Here is a 22,925-nt window from a genome sequence, read left to right on the forward strand (position 1 = left end):
GTTTAACAATAATAATGATAAGTGAAATTCAGTTAAGTAGGATTTTTTTTTAGGATTTTTAGAAAACCTGTTTATGGGCTTCTAAACACAATTATTAACATTTTTCATCATTATGAGAGCTCTCTGGACATGAAGTAACACCCCTATAGTCACATTTACACTCATATTACCCAATATATAGAATATATGACATAGAATACCTGTACCTGGTATGAACAGGATACCTGGTCGTTCGTGTCCACTGGAATCGAAAATTTTCGAAAATTCCTGGGAATTGAAACACTTGTGAACCGATTTTGGATTCCCGTCCTTTGTAATAATGATGTTTTCTTTCCTTAGATTGACGATAAGGAATTTGACATTCCCCAAGTGGACACACCGCCTACCTTGGAAAGCATCCTCAATGAGGTCGAGTATCCGGTTTCATCCGCTTCTGACCTTCTGACTGCGATGAATGGATTTTATACACGATGTTATGACTCCTCCCATTCTGTATCTCAAAACCTGCATGCTTGACAGGGATTTGGTAGGAATGAAAGTCATTTGTTGCCATGCCACTTATGTGTTTTTGTGTTTGGATGTGACTGCAGCTGGAGGACGAGGAGGAAGCATTTGTGCTGGAGGATACCTGCCTTCTGAATACTGAAAATGTTGATGCTCATTCCTGCGACACCGCTTCTCTTGCTAGCTCTGACAGCGGGGACCCAGCGCTACTTAAACGGTACGCATGCGCGTACACACACAGAGTTCATATACACTTCAGCACGACTCGGAATAATAATAATAAAAAAAAAGGAAAACGTGCTAATTTGGAAAGGTCCATGTTTTCATGGATCATCTTACATGATCATGTGGAAAGTAGCTATACATTTTATACTTTAATATCATAGTAATGCAAGGCTGCACGGTTGAGTGGTTAGCGCCCAGACATCACAGCTAGGAGACCTGTGTTCAATCCCACCCTCTCTCTCCCATCTCCAAACTGTGGAGTTTGCATGTTTTCTCCGGGTACTCCGGTTTCCTCCCACATTCCAAAAACATGCTAGGTTAATTATTCATTCATTCATTCATTTTCTACCGCTTTTTCCTCACGAGGGTCGCGGGGGTGCTGGAGCCTATCCCAGCTGTCTTCGGGCGAGAGGCGGGGTACACCCTGGACTGGTCGCCAGCCAATCACAGGGCACATATAGACAAACAACCATTCACACTCACATTCATACCTATGGACAATTTGGAGTGGCTAATTAACCTAGCATGTTTTTGGAATGTGGGAGGAAACCGGAGTACCCGGAGAAAACCCACGCATGCACGGGGAGAACATGCAAACTCCACACAGAGATGGCCGAGGGTGGAATTGAACCCTGGTCTCCTAGCTGTGAGGTCTGTGCGCTAGCCACTCGACCACCGTGCTGCCCTAGGTTAATTAGCGACTCCAAATTGTCCATAGGTATGAATGTGAGTGTGAATGGTTGTTTGTCTATATGTGCCCTGTGATTGGCTGGCCACCAGTCCAGGGTGTACCCCGCCTCTCGCCCGAAGACAGCTGGGATAGGCTCCAGCACCCCTGCGACCCTCGTGAGGAAAAGCGGTAGAAAATGAATGAATGAATGAATCTTAGTAATGCAAGGCTGCACGGTTGAGTGGTTAGCGCCCAGACATCACAGCTAGGAGACCTGTGTTCAATCCCACCCTCTCTCTCCCATCTCTGTGTGGAATTTGCATGTTTTCTCCGGGTACTCCGGTTTCCTCCCACATTCCAAAAACATGCTAGGTTAATTAGCCACTCCAAATTGTCCATAGGTATGAATGTGAGTGTGAATGGTTGTTTGTCTATATGTGCCCTGTGATTGGCTGGCCACCAGTCGGTAGAAAAGCGGTAGAAAATGAATGAATGAATGAACATAATAATGCTATGTTATATGTGTTTCTACAATTGAAAGCGGATAGAAATTTTGCTACGCTAATGTTAGCATGCTAACACCCCAGCATGATATGCAATGTAGCTGGAAGGCTAAATGTCTAGAGGAGCTAGAACTCAATTCGTTCATTCATTTTCTACCGCTTATCCTCATGAGGGTCACGGGTATGCTGGAGCCTATCCCAGGTGGGGTACACCCTGGACTGGTGGCCGGCCAATCCCAGGGCACATATAGACAAACAACCATTCACACTCACATTCATACCTATGGGCGATTTGGAGTGGCTAATTAACCTAGCATGTTTTTTGGAATGTGGGAGGAAACCGGAGTACCCGGAGAAAACCCACGCATGCACGGGGAGAACATGCAAACTCCACACAGACATGGCCGAGGGCGGGATTGAACTCGGGTTTCCTAGCCGTGAGGACTGCCTGCTAACCACTCGGAGCTAGAACTAGCTAGAACTAGCATGAATGTCCCGACTTTGTTGGATGGGTCGAAACCGTTGAGAAATATGGACGTAGTAGCAGGTAATAGCAGTTTTATGAAAGCGCAAATTTGGGGAAAATTGTGGACCACTCCCAATATTCAATTCCCGCCACTTCCTGAAAATTTCATTCAAATCCATTCAGACTTTTCAAGTTGTTTTGAACACAAAGCGGTGCAAAACCATTTAGCTGTACTTGTAAGGTAAATCAATTAAGTATCAATTAAGTCGGCCATTTCAAGGGAACGTGTTGTCTATATCTTTGAAGGAAGAAGAGGGCCGTGGATCTTAAAGCGGCAGTTCATGGATCAGTTCTTCAGCACAGCATGCTTCAGGGCATCTCGGCACAGATCGTCTCGGCTGCTGTAATACTTCCACACACACCCACGCTTACTCACGCCTGGTTTCAAGCAGGGCCGATAACGTTGACCGTGTTCCTTCTTTCCACAGGACAAAGTGGATGCCGGATTACCGACTGCCATAGTAAGCATGAACTTTGCTTTCCATAGTGATTATAATAACAGATTGTGACGCTTCCTAAAATGGAAGGCTTGTTTAATTGTTTGCATGTCTCGGTCTCAAAAGGTCATTCTGCTGGAGCCTATCCCAGCTGTCTTCGGGCGTAAGGCGGGGTACACCCTAGACTAGTCGCCAGCCAATCACAGGGCACACATAGACAAACAACCATTCACACTCACATTCATACCTATGGACAATTTGGAGTGGCTAATTAACCTAGCATGTTTTTGGAATGTGGGAGGAAACCGGAGTACCCGGAGAAAACCCACGCATGCACGGGGAGAACATGCAAACTCCACACAGAGATGGCTAAGGATGATAATCATAATAATCATAATCATAATAGGAATGTAAAGGTGACTATAGGGGTGTTATCTCATGCGCATAGGGCTCTAAGTGTTTGCCCCCTTCCTGATGTTTCATTCATTCATTTTCTACCGCTTATTCTCACGAGAGTCGCACCAAAGGTGCTGGAGCCTATCCCAGCTGTCTTCGGGGTGAGAGGCGGGGTACACTCTGGACTGGTGGCCAGCCAATCACAGGGCACACATAGACAAACAACCATTCACACTCACATTCATACCTATGGACAATTTGGAGTCGCCAATTAACCTAGCATGTTTTTGGAATGTGGGAGGAAACCGGAGTACTCGGAGAAAACCCACGCATGCACGGGGAGAACATGCAAACTCCGCACAGAGATGCCCGAGGGTGGAATTGAACCCTGGTCTCCTAGCTGTGAGGTCTGTGCGCTAACCCCTAGACCACCGTGCCGCCCAAGTTCACATACAGTGCTGTGAAAAAGTATTATTAGCGCCTTCTGATTTCATTTTTGCATGTTTATCACACTTAAATGTTTCTGATCGTCAAATAAATTCAAATATTAGTCAGTGACAAAACAACTTATATAATATTTTCATTTTCCTGTGATTACCAGCCCTCCTTAAAACATAAGAGATTGAGATCTGTCAGTTCGGAAAAGTCATTTCAAAAGCTTTAGGACTCCAGCAAACCACGGTGAGAGAATGACAAATGTTTTGGTGATAAATGTTAGCCTGAATTCTGCTATAGGAGAATATCCGGCCATATGTTGGTGACCTCACGGTGAAAGCAACTTGGCTTCTGCAGCCGGACAATGACGAGATGGCGTGAGGGTGGAATTGAACTCCGGTCTCTCACGTGTCTTATTTTCTCTTATTATGAGTACAAAGGTTACTGGCGAGGTGCTATTTCATGTCTAGTGGGCTCTACTAATGTTAACTGTATTTAGAAGACATGAATGGGTTTTCTATATGAAAATATTCCATTTATACATAAAGAATAATACTTTGTGGAGTGGAACTATTTAACCACCATAAATGAGAGATTATCCAAGTAAAAAAAAAATAATTTTTTTTTTAAATATAAAACAATATAATAAAAAAAAATATGTTGTATTTAATATTAAATAAATAAAAGTAAAAAAAAAAACTTTATAAAAAAATTATACTTCATTGGGTCAATTTTGGCTGCACGGCGGGCGAGTGGTTAGCGCGCAGACCTCACAGCTAGGAAACCCGAGTTCAATCCCACCCTCTGTGTGCATGTTCTCCCCGTGCATGCGTGGGTTTTCTCCGGGTACTCCGGTTTCCTCCCACATTCCAAAAAAACATGCTAGGTTAATTAGCCACTCCAAATTGTCCATAGGTATGAATGTGAGTGTGAATGGTTGTTTGTCTATATGTGCCCTGTGATTGGCTGGCCACCAGTCCAGTCCAGGGTGTACCCCGCCTCTCGCACCAAGACAGCTGGGATAGGCTCCAGCACCCCCGCGACCCTTGTGAGGAAAAAGCGGTAGAAAATGAATGAATGAATAAAATAATATAATAATAAAAAAATTGTTGTATTTAATATTAAATAAATAAAAGTAAAAAAAAAAAAATTATAAAAAAATTATACTTCATTGGGTCAATTTTGGCTGCACGGCGAGCGAGTGGTTAGTGCGCAGACCTCACAGCTAGGAAACCCGTGTTCAATCCCACCCGTGTTCTCCCCGTGCATGCGTGGGTTTTCTCCGGGTACTCCGGTTTCCTCCCACATTCCAAAAACATGCTAGGTTAATTAGCCACTCCAAATTGTCCATAGGTATGAATGTGAGTGTGAATGGTTGTTTGTCTATATGTGCCCTGTGATTGGCTGGCCACCGGTCCAGTACAGGGTGTACCCCGCCTCTCGCCCCAAGACAGCTGGGATAGGCTCCAGCACCCCCTGTGACCCTGGTGAGGATAAGCGGTAGAAAATGAATGAATGGGTCAATTTGATTATAATGCTTAATGAAGATTGTGGTGTTAATTGGCTTAATGGAGTCTGTGCTTTGGAGTTAATTATACTTAATGGAGTCTTTCTTGACCTAACGCTTTTATGTATTTACCTCCTGTTTGTAGACGGTTGCAGGTGTGATTGTGGTGGGAACATCTCATGGTCTGGCTCTGGTCTTTGGTAAGACATGTCAATGTCGGGTGGGCCTCTTTAATTCGTGCATTCCCGAGCCTGACTTCCCTGATAAACGCGGTCTTTCATCCTTCTGTCCAGATACCAACCAGGCTTTACGACTCTGTCTGAGTAACAAAGTAACTGGAGCAGAGTTTGGAGCTATTTCTGCCCTCAGCATCAACAACGACTGTTCGAGACTTCTGTGCGGATTTGCCAAAGGGCAGGTACTATCCAAACCACTCAATAATTGAATGATAAGCAATTCCAGACTACTTTACATTTAGTCTGTGTTTTCAAGGCGACCAAATCTTCCTCTTAAGGCTTGTGTCCATGTTCAAAAACGTCTCTTTTTTATTTTCAAATCTACACTATAAACACTATAAATCCTCTGTCTCGTACGCCGCCATGTTTGTTTACCTGAGTGATCGTACCCTGATGACATCACTTCAAGATACTAACTCAGGGGTGGGCAAAATTTTTGACTCGCGGGCCGCATTAATTTAACAAAATTGACGGGGGGGATTATGTAGTATTTTACACGTAACAGTCCATTTTTACACCTATATTTTTACACATATTTTACATGTAAAAGTGTCATGCAATCTGCTATATGTGCACTTTGAAATCATTTATTTGATGTAAAGTGTGTTATAAATGTATTATTATTATTATTATTATTATTATTGTTATTTTTATTAGAATTATTATTATTAGTTATAGTAATGTTATTATATTATTATTATTATTTTGTTAATAATAATAATATTACTACCATTATTATATTAATATTATTAACAACAATATTAATATAATAGTAGTATTATCATATAATGATAGTTTATATTATCATATAATGGTAGTAATAATATTACTACCATTATTATATTAATATTATTAACAACAATATTAATATAATAGTAGTATTATTATCATTATTGACAACATTATTATTATTATTATTAATATTATTATTATTAATATTATTATTATTAATATTATTATTATTATTATTATTATTATTATTATTATTATTATTATTGTTATTTTTATTAGAATTATTATTATTAGTTATAGTAATGTTATTATATTATTATTATTATTTTGTTAATAATAATAATATTACTACCATTATTATATTAATATTATTAACAACAATATTAATATAATAGTAGTATTATCATATAATGATAGTTTATATTATCATATAATGGTAGTAATAATATTACTACCATTATTATATTAATATTATTAACAACAATATTAATATAATAGTAGTATTATTATCATTATTGACAACATTATTATTATTATTATTAATATTATTATTATTAATATTATTATTATTAATATTATTATTATTAATATTATTATTATTATTATTATTATTATTATTATTATTATTATTATTATTATTATTATTATTATTATTATTGTGCTTGTGCTCCTTTTTCCAGGAGTATTTGTAAACAACAGACCACATCAAATAACCAAATTGATAAAGCAGCTACCTCAACCATCAAAAAGTTGGCCCCAAGCCACGATGCCAGGTTATGTGTTGACCTTTAAATGAAATACTTTGGAAAAAACAGGCGGGCCATATTGAAACACTTGGCGGGCCGGATGTGGCCCCCGGGGCCGTAGTTTGCCCACCCCTGTACTAACTCATCATGGCTGGCATTTTTATGCATATCGAAGAATGTTCCCAACAGTATGTAACATATTTAAGCAAACTTGAATAATCTTGGTTCGTTTGCCCCCCCCCCCCCCCCCCCCCCCCCCCCCGCCTTATTTTTAGATGACTATGTGGGATCTAGCCAATGGGAAACTCCTGCGGACTATCACCGATGCACACCCTCCGGGGACAGCGATTCTGCATGTGAAGGTATGTCACATCAAGGCTGTCTACATTGGTGGCACTACTGAATTTAATTTAGTTGTAAATTCAATGAAATGTGACACAGTACAAGATAAGTGTCTGATTATAAATATATAAGTGGGAATGGTATTTTAATAGTAATAATGGACAGCAAGACGTCATTGCTTCAAAAATGGGTTTGAGCACAGACCTAAAACCTTGCTTCCTAATGCACAAGACTAGACACACACAAACTAATAAACACGTCTAAAAAACCTCAGGTAGGGTTTAACAAGAAGAAACTGATATTTGGGTTGGTCACCTGTCCAGACACAGTCTCAAGTTCTTGTTTTTTTAATGCATAAGATTAGACACATGTAATCCAGAAAATAAGTAAATGTCACAAAAAAAGTGGGCTAATAAATTGACACACAAAGACTGCAGATTTCAGTAAATAACAGATGGAATCTCTACACTCTACAAGAAGCAATGAAGTCTGTAAAATTAAATAATTAAAAATAAAAAAATAAAAAATCCCAAAATTTTTTATGGTAATATTAATGATGATTATAATGATGGTAATAATGATAAAGATTATAACAATAATGATAATAATGATAATAATAATAATAATATTACAATGATAATAATAACAGGGGAAACAAGACAGTGGCATGAACATGATTATATCCTGTAAAAAGGGGTAGGCATTTATAAGCTTTTGCTTCAGCCTACTCCTTTTGGGCTTGGGATCAGATAGTTGAATACAAATGTAAATAATGGAAAGTTATATTTTGATTCATGTAAGAAATGCACTGTAATGTTTCCCATATTTGCCCAAATAAAGGGAAAAAAAATAATAAAAAAGGTTCTTCACTCAGGTGTACTACTGGGCCACAGGAGAATGGACGAGAATACAAAAATAGTCTTGATAGCGAATGTATTATTGTACATAGTTCATGTTGTTTTTGATGCCGGAATACCCAGCATACCTTGCAGGCATTCGGAAATAACAATAGTATTAAAAAACGTGTATTTTTTTAGTGTCGAGTTGTGCTTTAACACCCATGTAGTAGTAGTTGATTTATCCGATGCGTTACCTCAGCATGGATGTGTTTTTGTTTTTTGTCGCACTGTGAGCAAGAATGTCCTTCTGTTATACAGTATATACACACCGCCATTACATTTTTTTTTTTAACCCAACGTGGCCTGTGAGTCAAAACACACAATTTAAAAAAAGAGAAAGCAATCTTATTTTGGTCTCTGGTCTTTGTTTTGGTCCATGTCCCCAGTTCACAGACGACCCAACTCTCGCAGTGTGCAGTGACAGTGGCGGATCGGTTTTTGAGCTGGCTTTCAGGTAAGCCTACTTTTCCATTGAACAGAACACATTGAGTTGGATGATGTGTTGGAACTCGGTTTGTTTATATTGAACACACAAGAAAATGACATGACGTGAATGCTCGATTCCCCGTGTTTGAAAAGAAGCAGATCTAATGGAATCCTTCTTTTTCCCAGGAGAGTCATGGGCATGCGTTCCTGCGACTCCAGATGTCTCTTCAGCGGTTCTAAAGGGGAAGTTTGCTGTATTGAACCATTGCGTACACCTCCCGACTTCACTGACCACCCCATAACAAATTATTATCTACTGGCTTTGGCTTCCCTCACAAAGGTACACCCGTGATTTTCATTTCCTGTTATACATTTCAATAATAATTTATTTGACTTTCATCAGATTCTGGTTATCGGACTGAAGCCCTCCCTGAAAGTTTGGGTGACCTTCCCCTACAGCATGGTCTGTATTATTTAGCTCTTCACATGCTCTTTATTAGTCTTGGTTGTGGAAAAAGGGTCTTCTAAAGATATCAAAACGGATAAAAAGAGGCAGTTAAGAACAGCTATTCCACCTAGAAAGCCGTTTGGAAAAAAAAAACCTCCAACCTTCCATCATGTGAGCTGCATATGAAGCACATCATTATTATTGTTATGAATGATTCTTACGCCTAAGAACTACGTTTCTGGCGTAGTGACACCTTGCCACACCGCAGCGGCTCGCGACTAGCTGGCTCACAAAGCCTCACTAGTCCACAAGTCAAAGGTAACGCTAAATAATGCACCCAGGAAGGAAGTTCCCTAAACAATAAAAGTATAGCACGTCATGGATAGAAAACCACTATGTCCGCTAGCCAAAGGTGACGCTACATATTGGAGCTTTTTGTTTGTGAGGCTAGGTGTAGCGTCGCTTTCTATGCTGCTACGTGAAATCAATGCACCCAGGAAGGAAGTTCCCTAAACAATAAAAGTATAGCACGTCATGTATAGAAAACCACTACTATGTCCGCTAGCCAAAGGTGACGCTACATATTGGAGCTTTTTGTTTGTTTGGCTAGGTGTAGCGTCGCTTTCTATGCTGCTACGTGAAATCAATGCACCCAGGAAGGAAGTTCCCTAAACAATAAAAGTATAGCACGTCATGGATAGAAAACCACTATGTCCGCTAGCCAAAGGTGACGCTACATATTGGAGCTTTTTGTTTGTGAGGCTAGGTGTAGCGTCGCTTTCTATGCTGCTACGTGAAATCAATGCACCCAGGAAGGAAGTTCCCTAAACAATAAAAGTATAGCACGTCATGTATAGAAAACCACTACTATGTCCGCTAGCCAAAGGTGACGCTACATATTGGAGCTTTTTGTTTGTTTGGCTAGGTGTAGCGTCGCTTTCTATGCTGCTACGTGAAATCAATGCACCCAGGAAGGAAGTTCCCTAAACAATAAAAGTATAGCACGTCATGGATAGAAAACCACTACTATGTCCGCTAGCCAAAGGTGACGCTACATATTGGAGCTTTTTGTTTGTTTGGCTAGGTGTAGCGTCGCTTTCTATGCTGCTACGTGAAATCAATGCACCCAGGAAGGAAGTTCCCTAAACAATAAAAGTATAGCACGTCATGGATAGAAAACCACTATGTCCGCTTGCCAAAGGTGACGCTACATATTGGAGCTTTTTGTTTGTGAGGCTAGGTGTAGCGTTCCTTTCTATGCTGCTACGTGAAATCAATGCACCCAGGAAGGAAGTTCCCTAAACAATAAAAGTATAGCACATCATGAATAGAAAACCACTATGTCCGCTAGCCAAAGGTGACGCTACATATTGGAGCTTTTTGTTTGTGAGGCTAGGTGTAGCGTTCCTTTCTACGTATGCTGCTACGTGAAATCAATGCACCCAGGAAGGAAGTTCCCTAAACAATAAAAGTATAGCACGTCATGGATAGAAAACCACTATGTCCGCTAGCCAAAGGTGACGCTACATATTGGAGCTTTTTGTTTGTGAGGCTAGGTGTAGCGTCGCTTTCTATATGCTGCTACGTGAAATCAATGCACCCAGGAAGGAAGTTCCCTAAACAATAAAAGTATAGCACGTCATGGATAGAAAACCACTACTATGTCCGCTAGCCAAAGGTGACGCTACATATTGGAGCTTTTTGTTTGTGAGGCTAGGTGTAGCGTTCCTTTCTATGCTGCTACGTGAAATCAATGCACCCAGGAAGGAAGTTCCCTAAACAATAAAAGTATAGCACGTCATGGATAGAAAACCACTACTATGTCCGCTAGCCAAAGGTGACGCTACATATTGGAGCTTTTTGTTTGTGAGGCTAGGTGTAGCGTTCCTTTCTATATGCTGCTACGTGAAATCAATGCACCCAGGAAGGAAGTTCCCTAAACAATAAAAGTATAGCACGTCATGGATAGAAAATCCATGCATTCTTACCTGTCTCTTTTTACCTGTTTTTTGTCGGCTTTAGAAAGCACAGAAAAGAGAAAGATGTGTTCATGTATCCAAAAGATTGTGAATGATGGGGATTTTTTTTTTAAAAGTGCACTTTTCCTTTAACCCTACAACTGTCAAAGTACTACAGTAGTACATCTTTTATCATGTGCTCTCTCTCTCCTTTTAGTCCCATCCATCCAGCGTTCCTCAACTGGCCTGGCAGTTTGTCGGCGCTGAAGCAGCTGTTAACCCAATCTTGGCTTTTTGTAAAGGAGATACCGTCCAGTTTCTCATGGTACTTTATATTACAAGCTTCAAATACAAAGATGGATATTTTCATGTATGGTATTGTACCTGTGAATAGTACCTGTTTTTGGGTTGGTGGAGTGAATTGAAAGAGCTTTGTTGTAGGGCAGTGATTCCCAAAGTGTGGGCTGCGGTCCCCTGGTGAGCCATGAGAGGTCATTTAAAAATATATTCATTTTTGGAAATATTATTTTTGAATTTATTTTTGTGGGCGGCACGGTGGTCTCGTGGTTAGCGCGCAGACCTCACAGCTAGGAGACAAGGGTTCAATCCCCACCCTCGGCCATCTCTGTGTGGAGTTTGCATGTTCTCCCCGTGCATGCGTGGGTTTTCTCCGGGTACTCCGGTTTCCTCCCACATTCCAAAAACATGCTAGGTTAATTAGCCACTCCAAATTGTCCATAGGTATGAATGTGAGTGTGAATGGTTGTTTGTCTATATGTGCCCTGTGATTGGCTGGCGACCAGTCCAGGGTGTACCCCACCTGGGATAGGCTCCAGCATACCCGTGACCCTCATGAGGATAAGCGGTAGAAAATGAATGAACGAATTGAGTTCTAGCTCCTTCACATTTCTCAACCCATTCAGGACCTTTAGCCTTCCAGCTACATTGCATATCATGCTGGGGTGTTAGCATGCTAACATTAGCGTAGCAAAATTTCTAGCCGCTTTCAATTGTAGAAACACATATAACATAGCATTATTATGTTCATTCATTCATTCATTTTCTACCGCTTTTCTACCGACTGGCCCGACCTCTCGCCCGAAGACAGCTGGGATAGGCTCCAGCACCCCCCGCGACCCTCGTGAGGAAAAAGCGGTAGAAAATGAATGAATGAATGAATGAATTTATTTTTGTTGTTAAATAGTTATTGCACGATTTAAAAAAAAAAATATTTAGGCCTAAGTAATAACCTATCACAATATTTTCGGAACCTTGTACAGTTTATGATCGGAACGTAGCTCTCTGGTCTTGGATGCAGTTATGAAAAGTATGAGAATTAATTAGATTAATTCGACATTTTTTTTTTTCAAGTGGGCCCTGGGTTGATAAAGTTTGGCAACCCCGGTTGTAGGGGAAATAGGAGAGGAAAAGACGCTAATAATGATCCGAACAAGTGCACTAATAACAGTGGAAGTATGTATTAAGTATTATGATCATTGTTTTTATGGGGTTCACAAACTGGGGGGCCCTCTGTAAGGGGGTGTTTGATCTTCAAAGAAAAAGAGGTGGAATTCACGAACAAATAAGCAGCATAGAAAATGGATGAATCCATTACAGTATAGTATTACCTCCATTCCAAAACTAAAATATATATTTTCCATCGGAAATAATTCGAGGTAACTTGCGTCATAACACTTCAGCCCACTTCTCTGAAACCAACCTTGACTGTTCACGTTTGGTTCCCTCTGCTACTTTGTCCAGATTAAAAGAGAGGAAATGGGTGCGGTCCACGTCATCAAACAACGGCAAATTCATCTCAGCTGTGACATCATCAGCTTGAATGTAAGTATCCTCCTAGTCCGGGGGTGTCGGACTCAAATTCACATATGTAGCTCCAAGCTTCTGCAACCAAGGGACACCCCTAGTTTGAGAACATTTGAGAACATAAAGTTTTTTCAACTGCTCTTAACGTTGTGATCGGGATAGTACCGTATTTATTTTTTTTATGCATTTATTATCTTTCACTCTGTATCACTTTTTGTTTGTAGTGGATTAACAGTCGCACGTTGGTGATGGTCGACAGTCATGAAAAGCTGCACGTCGTCGACCGTCCCAGTCAGGAGATTTTGGAAATTGTGGACCTGGAGCAGGTGCAACTGGTCTACAACAGCCGCCATTTCAAATCGCTGGCCACAGGAGGGAACGTCTCCCAGGCTCTGGTGAGAGTTTTAGTGATTTACCCTTGGAATAGCCAACACACCAAATGAAGTATCAGTACTATCAGTGGCATACGTTTGTATTCAACCTAAGTGTTTTTCCACGGCATCTTTGTATTCCAGGCCCTAGTTGGAGAAAAAGCTTGCTACCAGTCTGTTTCAAGCTACGCAGGACAGATTGTCTGTTTGGGAACCAAGGTACTAAATGTTCTCTTATATCTGGAATTTGTGGTTTGTGTTGTTTGATAGCTTTGTCAAAAGCCATCCAAGTGCAATATATTAAGTTCTAAGTCAGGGGTCTCAAACTCAATTTACTTGGGGGCCACTGGAGCTCGGGTCTGGGTGAGACTGGTGAGCCGCATCAGGTTTTCCCCCAAAAAACGCATTTATTAAACACAAATTTTTTTTAAAAACTTCCAATTTTCTACAAGAAAAGCTCTGATAAAACATTCCACTGTTCTCAAATATCTTATTTTTTATTTTTCTACACAAAATAAGATGAAAAATAAATAAACAAATCAAGAATAAAGAAAATCAATCAATCAGAAATAAATAAATAAATATAATAATAATAATTAAAAAACGGCAAATAATAAAACTTAAGAAACCACATATAGTTGGTGGGTAGACAAATGATTTTTTTCATATTAAAATGAACAAAGCATTATTAGAGCCCTGTAGACATGACAAAACACGACTATAGTCACATTTATACTCTTTTTTATTTACAACATATTGCGCAACTGCAGGGTCTTGAGACACATGCTAACTCGCAAACTAGAGAGCTAGCGACCTAAACGGTAGCCTTCAAGTTATTTCCTTTCAACTTAAATAGCCATAAACTTACCACTTCCACACGGATAGGGAGGATAACTATTAACAGTTATTTAACCTTTAACATCAAACGTAATCATTTTTTTCTGGGTACATGATACCATACAGCATCCATATCATATCAATCCATATAAACTTTCATATCAAGGCGGGGGCCTCAAACTAGTGTCCTGCGGGCCATATTTGGCCCGCGGGCCGCGTGTTTGAGACCCCTGGTTCTAAGTGAAGTATTTCTATAATGCCTCATATTCACTCACTAGCAAGATCTCATAGACTGGTCATATATTTTTATCTCATTTCATATTATCTGAAAACTGTATTTGTATATAACTCTGGGTAAAATTGTTGATTTGTTAATACTTGGGTTGTTTATATTGTTTATTTTTTTTATATTGTGTATTTTGTACTGCTTGACTGATTCTGTACTTATCTTATCTTACCTTAAAAGTAAATCAAGTTAATCTTCAGGTTCTTTATGCGATACATTTATGTGTATGCTGGAGCCTATCCCACTGGAACTGAAATAACACAACAGCAAAATCTAATAATTAGAGCCGTCGATCTGTTCAATAGTTCAATTCCGATACTTTTATAGTTAACTACATATGTTGTTGTATGTTCTGTTTACTGTTTACGAGATACCTTGTACCTGAATTTCTATCTTTTTTCAGTCTGCTCATATGATGACTCTAAGAACCTGGAGGGAGGTAATTCACTCTTTCCAAGTCTGTTGTTTGTTGTGCTAGCTAACCAAACGTTGACAAAGTCTTCCATGCCTGTCTATGCAGCGTCTCGACTGTCTACTGAAGCAGGAGCATTTCGTTGAAGCTCTCTCTCTGGCCTGGTCCTTCCACAAGGGAACAGCGAAGGCTGTGCTTGGTGGGTACAAAGCTCATCATATTGCGGTAGTCAACCGGTACCCCCCCACATTTGGAGGACGGGCGTCAAGGGTGTCCGTGTTCAAACAGTTTTGAATTGTTTACCTATGTATCATTCTGAAATACATATTATTTTTCCTCTTTTGGGTAACCTTTTTGAATTTCAATAAATAACGAATAATTAGGGGGCGGCACGGTGGTCAGCGCAGACCTCACAGCTAGGAGACCAGGGTTCAATCCCACCCTCGGGCATCTCTGTGTGGAGTTTGCATGTTCTACCCGTGCATGCGTGGGTTTTCTCCGGGTACTCCGGTTTCCTCCCACATTCCAAAAACATGCTAGGTTAATTAGCGACTCCAAATTGTCTATAGGTATGAATGTGAGTGTGAATGGTTGTTTGTCTATATGTGCCCTGTGATTGGCTGGCGACGAATAATTAGGGGGCGGCACGGCGGTCTAGGGGTTAGCGCGCAGACCTCACAGCTAGGAGACCAGGGTTCAATTCCACCCTCGGGCATCTCTGTGTGGAGTTTGCATGTTCTCCCCGTGCATGCGTGGGTTTTCTCCGGTTTCCTCCCACATTCCAAAAACATGCTAGGTTAATTGGCGACTCCAAAATTGTCCATAGGTATGAATGTGAGTGTGAATGGTTGTTTGTCTATATGTGCCCTGTGATTGGCTGGCGACGAATAATTAGGGGGCGGCACGGCGGGTACTCCGGTTTCCTCCCACATTCCAAAAACATTCCAAAAACATTCCAAAAACATGCTAGGTTAATTGGCGACTCCAAAATTGTCCATAGGTATGACTGTGAGTGTGAATGGTTGTTTGTCTATATGTGCCCTGTGATTGGCTGGCGACGAATAATTAGGGGGCGGCACGGCGGGTACTCCGGTTTCCTCCCACATTCCAAAAACATTCCAAAAACATTCCAAAAACATGCTAGGTTAATTGGCGACTCCAAAATTGTCCATAGGTATGAATGTGAGTGTGAATGGTTGTTTGTCTATATGTGCCCTGTGATTGGCTGGCGACCAGTCTAGGGTGTACCCCGCCTTACGCCCGAAGACAGCTGGGATAGGCTCCAGCACCCCCCGCGACCCTCGTGAGGAAAAAGCGGTAGAAAATGAATGAATGAATGAATAATTAGGATTGCCTGTTTGCCCGGCGGTAAGTCCGCCCCCTGTGAGGCATCAAACTGACAACCACCAAGCAGGAACCGATCACAATTTACATCGTTTTGTCAGGTGCTTTGATGTACAATGTATCAAATGAAAATATGACGGTGCCTTCTATGGCTTTGCTCCAGGGCTGCATGGAGAACCTTTGAAAAGAAAGAGAGTCGTTAGTGACAAGGTATGCACACAAAAGCAACGCCGCGTGCGTTTGTCTCCTATCCCCAGCATGTTCTAATTTGATATTATCCCTCTGCCTGTTCCCGTAGATGGTAGAGATCCTCTTCCAGTTTGCCGAACATGCTCTAAAGAGGTGTCCGGAGCAGGGGAGAATTCAAGTGATGGAGCAACATTTTCATGTAAGCGCATTCAGGGTCTATACGTATACACTATGCGCTAATCATGCAGCTGGACGCAAATCAACTCTGTTTTGTTATTGGTGGATGTTTTAGCACATGCACAGTACATGTCGTACTTAACGCTATATCATTTATTGTATATGAATTTACTTTTGTTCAGCATTTTCCTTCTTAAAACATTTTTTTTAATTAATTCAGGATGTTGTTCCAGTCCTGATAGATTTCTGCCTGCTGCTCCATAGAACGTAAGTATATTCTATGAATAAGTAAGTATATTCTTACTTAATTACTTCATATAAGTATATTCTATGAATGCAAACCTCAATTATGGCAGACAGAGCAAGCAACCCGAGGCATGCGTGCCACTTCTAGGACCAAGCGGCCTAATTAACTCGGCCTAATATCAGTTCCCGACTACAAAAGGGAGAAAAGCAGCTTCTTATTTTCAGGCATAACTTTCACTCTTGATACAAATATTGATTCGGTTTTGTGACAGCTTCATTTACAACAACTGTGTGTGTTTACACGCGTGTGCATGTGTTCACGCTTCACTCCACTGTCATGTGTAGCGCTTATCACATGCATTTCTTCCACTTTGTGGTCGTTTTTATGCCGTAAGAGTGAGTTGCATCCTCACCTCTTGTTGTGTAACCATTAACATACTAGGTGTTACCGTGCTAACGTTAGCATGTTAGCATCACTAGCATACCAACATTAGCATACTAGCATTTTTTTTCAATTCTCATGGGTAGACACATACAGTATATAAACACCATTATCATGCTCGGTCTGAGCATGCTAACTTTAGCATGCTAGCATTACACCATCGCTAGCATACCAACATTAGCATACTAGCATTTTTTCTTTCGATTGTCATGGGTAGACACATACAGTATATAAACACATACCATTATCATGCTCGGTCTGAGCATGCTAACTTTAGCATGCTAGCATTACACCATCGCTAGCATACCAACATTAGCATACTAGCATTTTTTCTTTCGATTGTCATGGGTAGACACATACAGTATATAAACACATACCATTATCATGCTCGGTCTGAGCATGCTAACTTTAGCATGCTAGCATTACACTATCGCTAGCATACCAACATTAGCATACTAGCATTTTTTATTTGATTGTCATGGGTAGACACATACAGTATATAAACACATACCATTATCATGCTCGGTCTGAGCATGCTAACTTTAGCATGCTAGCATTACACCATCGCTAGCATACCAACATTAGCATACTAGCATTTTTTATTTGATTGTCATGGGTAAACACATCCAGTATATAAACACTTACCACTATCATGCTCGGTCTGAGCATGCTAACTTTAGCATGCTAGCATACCAACATTAGCATACTGGCATTTTTTTTATTGTCATGGGAAGACACATCCAGTATATAAACACTTACCACTATCATGCTCGGTCCGAGCATGCTAACTTTAGCATGCTAGCATCGCACCATCGCTAGCATACCGACATTAGCATACTAGCATTTTTTGCTGTTGTCACATATAAACATTTATCACTATCATGCTAGGTATTAGCATGCTAACATTAACGTGCTAATTACATCAAAGGGGTCAATTTAAATCAAATCAATGATTTCCCTCTGCTGGAGAAGAATGCCACTGTTCCCCAAAACAATATAATTCATGTGTTTCTGTGCACTTGTGTTTCAGTGACCTGCTATTCGAGCAACTTTATGCCCGGCTCATGGAGAATGTGGTTGCTAAGGGTGTTTTCCTGGAATCACTGGAGTCCTATATTGTCATGGACCGCCTTGGTCAGCTGCCAACACCGCTAATGAAGGATCTGTTGGCGCATTATCACTGCAGTGGCTTGATGGACAACCTGGAGAGATGCATTGTGCATCTGGATGTCACAAGACTAGATATACAACAGGTACATTGTTCTTACAAAACCAAATCCACGTCATTCGATTGACATTCGATTTGCGTCCCTTTTATTCAAGGTCGTTCAAGTGTGTTGGGAAAACCAGCTCTACGATGGTATGATCTATGTGTTCAACAGCGGCATGAATGACTACATTACACCCATGGAGGTAAGTTCACGCCGGGTGGCCAGGGTCCAAAAATGTTCCTCTTCTTTCAGTTCATCCTAAAAACACCAATGTCCAATACAGGGGTGGGCAAACTTTTTGACTCGCGGGCCGCATTGATATAACAAAATTTCCGGGGGGGGGCAGACTATATATTTTACACGTAACAGTCCACCTGGTATTATTGTATCTGTAAAATTGTCATGCAATCTGCTATTATTATTTATTATTTTATATTTAAATATTTTAAAAATAATAAAATATTATAATAATTAAAATAGAATTAAAATAATAATTATTATATTATTATTATGTAAAATATGCAAATATAACAATATTATTATATATAATTAATATAATAATTAGCATCAATATAATAAATATAATAATCATAATAGCTATAATAATAATATAATAATTATTATTTTAATTTTTATTATTATTATGTGCTTGTGTCTCTTTATTTTAATTATCATTTTATATTTATATTTAAATATTTAAAAAATAATAAAATATTATAATAATTAAAATAAAATTAAAATAATAATTAATATATTATTATTATGTAAAATATGCAAATATAACAATATTATTATATATAATTAATATAGTAATTAGCATTAATATAATAAATATAATAATCATAGTAGTTATAATAATAATATAATTATTATTATTTTAATTTTTATTATTATTATGTGCTTGTGTCTCTTTTTTCAGGAGCACTTTGTAAACAACAGACCATGTCAAACAACAAAATTGATACAACCATCAAAAGGTTGGCTCAGGCCATGATGCCAGGTTGTATGTTGACTTTAAATGAAATACTTTGGAAAGATTGGACGGGCCGTATTCAAACACTTGGCGGGCCGGATGTGGCCCCCGGGCCGTAGTTTGCCCACCCCTGGTCCAATATCACCTTTTTTGCCCATATAATAAAACAAACAATCAATCGGTCACCTTAAGTAGGATCAATAGGAGGTTAACAGGTTCTCACTGTTTGTTTCAGAAACTTTTTGCTGTAATTGGCCCACCACTTCAGGAGGGGAGGAGCTTAACAGGTTAGTCAGGGTACATTTTTGATTGGTTGAAGAACTTTTGACAGCAGTTTTTGTTCTCTTGTCGTAGCTGAAGAAGTGGTGATGGGAAACAAACTTTTGGTGTACATCAGGTAAGCTGAGATCTGATTCTACCATATCGTGTCCACTTGCACATCCGATATGAGCACGCAGCTCCAAGAAACGGCTTTATCCATATCCTCCAAAACATGAATGGACTCTTCCTTGGACTTTGTCCCAAGTCCTGTCCGGTCACTTTTATGTGTGCGCTGCCAATTTACAACAGACATGATCTCAAGTCGCAGGGGCAGGTCTAAAACTCAAAACCCACCCGTTTAAATCAGTTTTTAATGTCTAAACTTTTTATACCTGACTGCTGCGCCCCGCCCTGTTTTTAGCCTTGTTTTAGCTCTTGGATATTGTGTTTTAATGCATCTTTTACTCTAGTTTTACTCTATTTTTATTTCTTTTTCTCTACTCTAAAGCAAGTACTCTGAAAAGCGCTATACAAATAAAATGTATTATTATTATTATTATTATTATTAATATTATTATTATTATTATTAAAACCTTGCTCCTCATGTCACAACCAGTGTTGTTATGGCATGTTACTCAAAAAAGTAATTACTACAAAAGTAACTAGTTACCAGTAAAAGTAACTATGTTTTTTCCAGGACATAATGTACATTTAGGGCGGCACGGTGGATGAGTGGTTAGCGCGCAGACCTCACAGCTAGGAGACCAGGGTTCAATTCCACCCTCGGCCATCTCTGTGTGGAGTTTGCATGTTCTCCCCCGTGCATGCGTGGGTTTTCTCCGGGTACTCCGGTTTCCTCCCACATTCCAAAAACATGCTAGGTTAATTAGCTACTCCAAATTGTCCATAGGTATGAATGTGAGTGTGAATGGTTGTTTGTCTATATGTGCCCTGTGATTGGCTGGCCACCAGTCCAGGGTGTACCCCACCTCTCACCCCGAAGACAGCTGGGATAGGCTCCAGCACCTTTGGCGCGACTCTCGTGAGAATAAGCGGTAGAAAATGAATGAATGAAACACCAGGAAGGGGGCAAACACTTAGAGCCCTATGCGCATGAGATAACACCCCTATAGTCACCTTTACATTCCTATTATGATTATCATCCTTAGCCATCTCTGTGTGGAGTTTGCATGTTCTCCCCCGTGCATGCGTGGCTTTTCTCCGGGTACTCCGGTTTCCTCCGACATTCCAAAAAAAACATGCTAGGTTAATTAGCCACTCCAAATTGTCCATAGGTATGAATGTGAGTGTGAATGGTTGTTTGTCTATATGTGCCCTGTGATTGGCTGGCGACCAGTCCAGGGTGTACCCCGCCTCTCACCCCGAAGACAGCTGGGATAGGCTCCAGCACCCCCCGCGACCCTTGTGAGGAAAAGCGGTAGAAAATGAATGAATAATGTACATTTAGGGCGGCATGGTGGTCGAGTGGTTAGCGCGCAGACCTCACAGCTAGGAGACCAGGGTTCAATTCCACCCTCGGCCATCTCTGTGTGGAGTTTACATGTTCTCCCCCGTGCATGCGTGGCTTTTCTCCGGGTACTCCGGTTTCCTCCCACATTCCAAAAATGCTAGAAAAACATGCTAGTTTAATTAGCCACTCCAAATTGTCCATATTAGGTATGAATGTGAGTGTGAATGGTTGTTTGTCTATATGTGTCCTGTGATTGGCTGGCCACCAGTCCAGGGTGGACCCCGCCTCTCACCCCGAAGACAGCTGGGATAGGCTCCAGCACCTTTGGCTCGACTCTCGTGAGAATAAGCGGTAGAAAATGAATGAATGAAACACCAGGAAGGGGGCAAACACTTAGAGCCCTATGCGCATGAGATAACACCCCTATAGTCACCTTTACATTCCTATTATGATTATGATTATTATGATTATCATCCTTAGCCATCTCTGTGTGGAGTTTGCATGTTCTCCCCCGTGCATGCGTGGGTTTTCTCCGGGTACTCCGGTTTCCTCCCACATTCCAAAAACATGCTAGGTTAATTAGCCACTCCAAATTGTCCATAGGTATGAATGTGAGTGTGAATGGTTGTTTGTCTATATGTGATTGTTTCACATACGCATTTCTCTTTTTGTATTTAGCTGCTGTCTTGCAGGAAGGGCGTATCCCCTCGGGAACATCCCTGAGGACCTTGTGGTCCAGATCAAGATTCAGGTACTTGCCTGTCGGATATGCAGACCCATTGGTTTGGTTGGGATTTGAGTCTTTTTGGAGAATGCTTGACCTATGTACTGAGTATTAGATGCTTTAGCAACAATGCGTATTTTACAGGATTTTTTTTTTTTAAATATACAAAAAATTGACTTATTAAAAGGCATCATCACCTGAAATTACTCCCTCGAAAAAAGGAACGGTCCTGTATTTCAAAGTAAAAGCATGCGTCCTGCATTGAGTGGACTTTGTCCCTCATTAGAATGAAAATCAAACTCTATTGAGGACAGCTTCTCACAGGCTAAGCCAATCAATGCCAGAGTGTCCGATCGCATTGCCGTTCTGCTTTTCTGGCATCTTTGTTTACACATTTTGCCAGGCTGTGATTGTGCTAGCTTAGCTAGAACTAAGATCTGATCTAGCTTCTGGTCTGAAACAAACAAGCAATGCTGTTAGTTGGGTGCTTGTTTTTGCACATATCTCATGTTTGTGTTAGCTTAATTTTTGTTGTCAGCATAATTGTGTACATAGTCATTGCCGGCCTGCTCTCCAAATACCTTATGTGTGTGTTTTGTCAGGTATTTGAGTTCCTGATTCTTCTCCATACTGCAGAGGCATCATCACACGAGGAGCCCTACCCTTTTATTCACACACTCCTCCATTTTGACACTCGGGAATTCCTAAATGTTCTTGCCATGGTGAGTTTGTAATCTATCGTTATATCTGATCATTTAATGATATGTCTTTTTTTTCCATGAGGGTTTACAGTAAAGGTGTGAGCTATTTGGAGCCACCTCAAAAACTTGTTGGTCGATAATTGTGCTACAAGTCATCATCGGTAATCGATTTTGTCTGCATTTTTAGACAATTTTTTCCATGAATGTTATGTCATCATATAAGCCAGTGTGTCTCGCTGCTTCCCTCAGCTCGCTGTGATGGCTTTTATCTTTCTTTTATTGTTTGTTGTGAGGACCGTCGACTCTCTGCTGGGTGTATTGTAGCGTAGGCTTTTACCAAAGGTATCAAAACGATTAAAAATAGGAACAATGGTTGGGCGCCAGACAGGGAAAAGATAAACTGACCTGTCAATTAACAAGATAACCTTTGGATTTCTTCATCCGGCTAGCCCAGGGGTCGGCAACC

General features: G+C 40.3%; 1 protein-coding gene across 2 annotated transcripts in view; it reads left to right on the forward strand.

Moving 5' to 3' along the window:
- Window positions 1-22,925, forward strand: part of vps8 (VPS8 subunit of CORVET complex) — a 40,969-nt gene that overhangs the window by 411 nt on the left and 17,633 nt on the right. The window contains exons 2-26 of one of the 2 annotated variants that reach the window (XM_058056647.1): window positions 340-408; window positions 591-721; window positions 2,675-2,771; window positions 2,857-2,889; window positions 5,349-5,403; window positions 5,497-5,621; window positions 7,193-7,279; window positions 8,545-8,612; window positions 8,771-8,924; window positions 8,988-9,047; window positions 11,208-11,315; window positions 12,752-12,832; window positions 13,039-13,209; window positions 13,330-13,404; window positions 14,712-14,747; window positions 14,829-14,919; window positions 16,228-16,274; window positions 16,363-16,452; window positions 16,651-16,697; window positions 18,149-18,371; window positions 18,442-18,531; window positions 19,538-19,589; window positions 19,657-19,699; window positions 21,713-21,785; window positions 22,361-22,480. In XM_058056647.1, coding sequence (XP_057912630.1) covers window positions 340-408; window positions 591-721; window positions 2,675-2,771; window positions 2,857-2,889; window positions 5,349-5,403; window positions 5,497-5,621; window positions 7,193-7,279; window positions 8,545-8,612; window positions 8,771-8,924; window positions 8,988-9,047; window positions 11,208-11,315; window positions 12,752-12,832; window positions 13,039-13,209; window positions 13,330-13,404; window positions 14,712-14,747; window positions 14,829-14,919; window positions 16,228-16,274; window positions 16,363-16,452; window positions 16,651-16,697; window positions 18,149-18,371; window positions 18,442-18,531; window positions 19,538-19,589; window positions 19,657-19,699; window positions 21,713-21,785; window positions 22,361-22,480 — 2,226 coding nt within the window. Of the gene's footprint in view, window positions 1-339; window positions 409-590; window positions 722-2,674; window positions 2,772-2,856; window positions 2,890-5,348; window positions 5,404-5,496; window positions 5,622-7,192; window positions 7,280-8,544; window positions 8,613-8,770; window positions 8,925-8,987; window positions 9,048-11,207; window positions 11,316-12,751; window positions 12,833-13,038; window positions 13,210-13,329; window positions 13,405-14,711; window positions 14,748-14,828; window positions 14,920-16,227; window positions 16,275-16,362; window positions 16,453-16,650; window positions 16,698-18,148; window positions 18,372-18,441; window positions 18,532-19,537; window positions 19,590-19,656; window positions 19,700-21,712; window positions 21,786-22,360; window positions 22,481-22,925 lie in introns of those variants that run through there. The other variant, XM_058056648.1, reaches the window with a different exon arrangement.

Source organism: Doryrhamphus excisus, chromosome 19 (genome assembly GCF_030265055.1).
Source record: "Doryrhamphus excisus isolate RoL2022-K1 chromosome 19, RoL_Dexc_1.0, whole genome shotgun sequence".
NCBI classification, from domain to species: Eukaryota; Metazoa; Chordata; class Actinopteri; order Syngnathiformes; family Syngnathidae; genus Doryrhamphus; species Doryrhamphus excisus.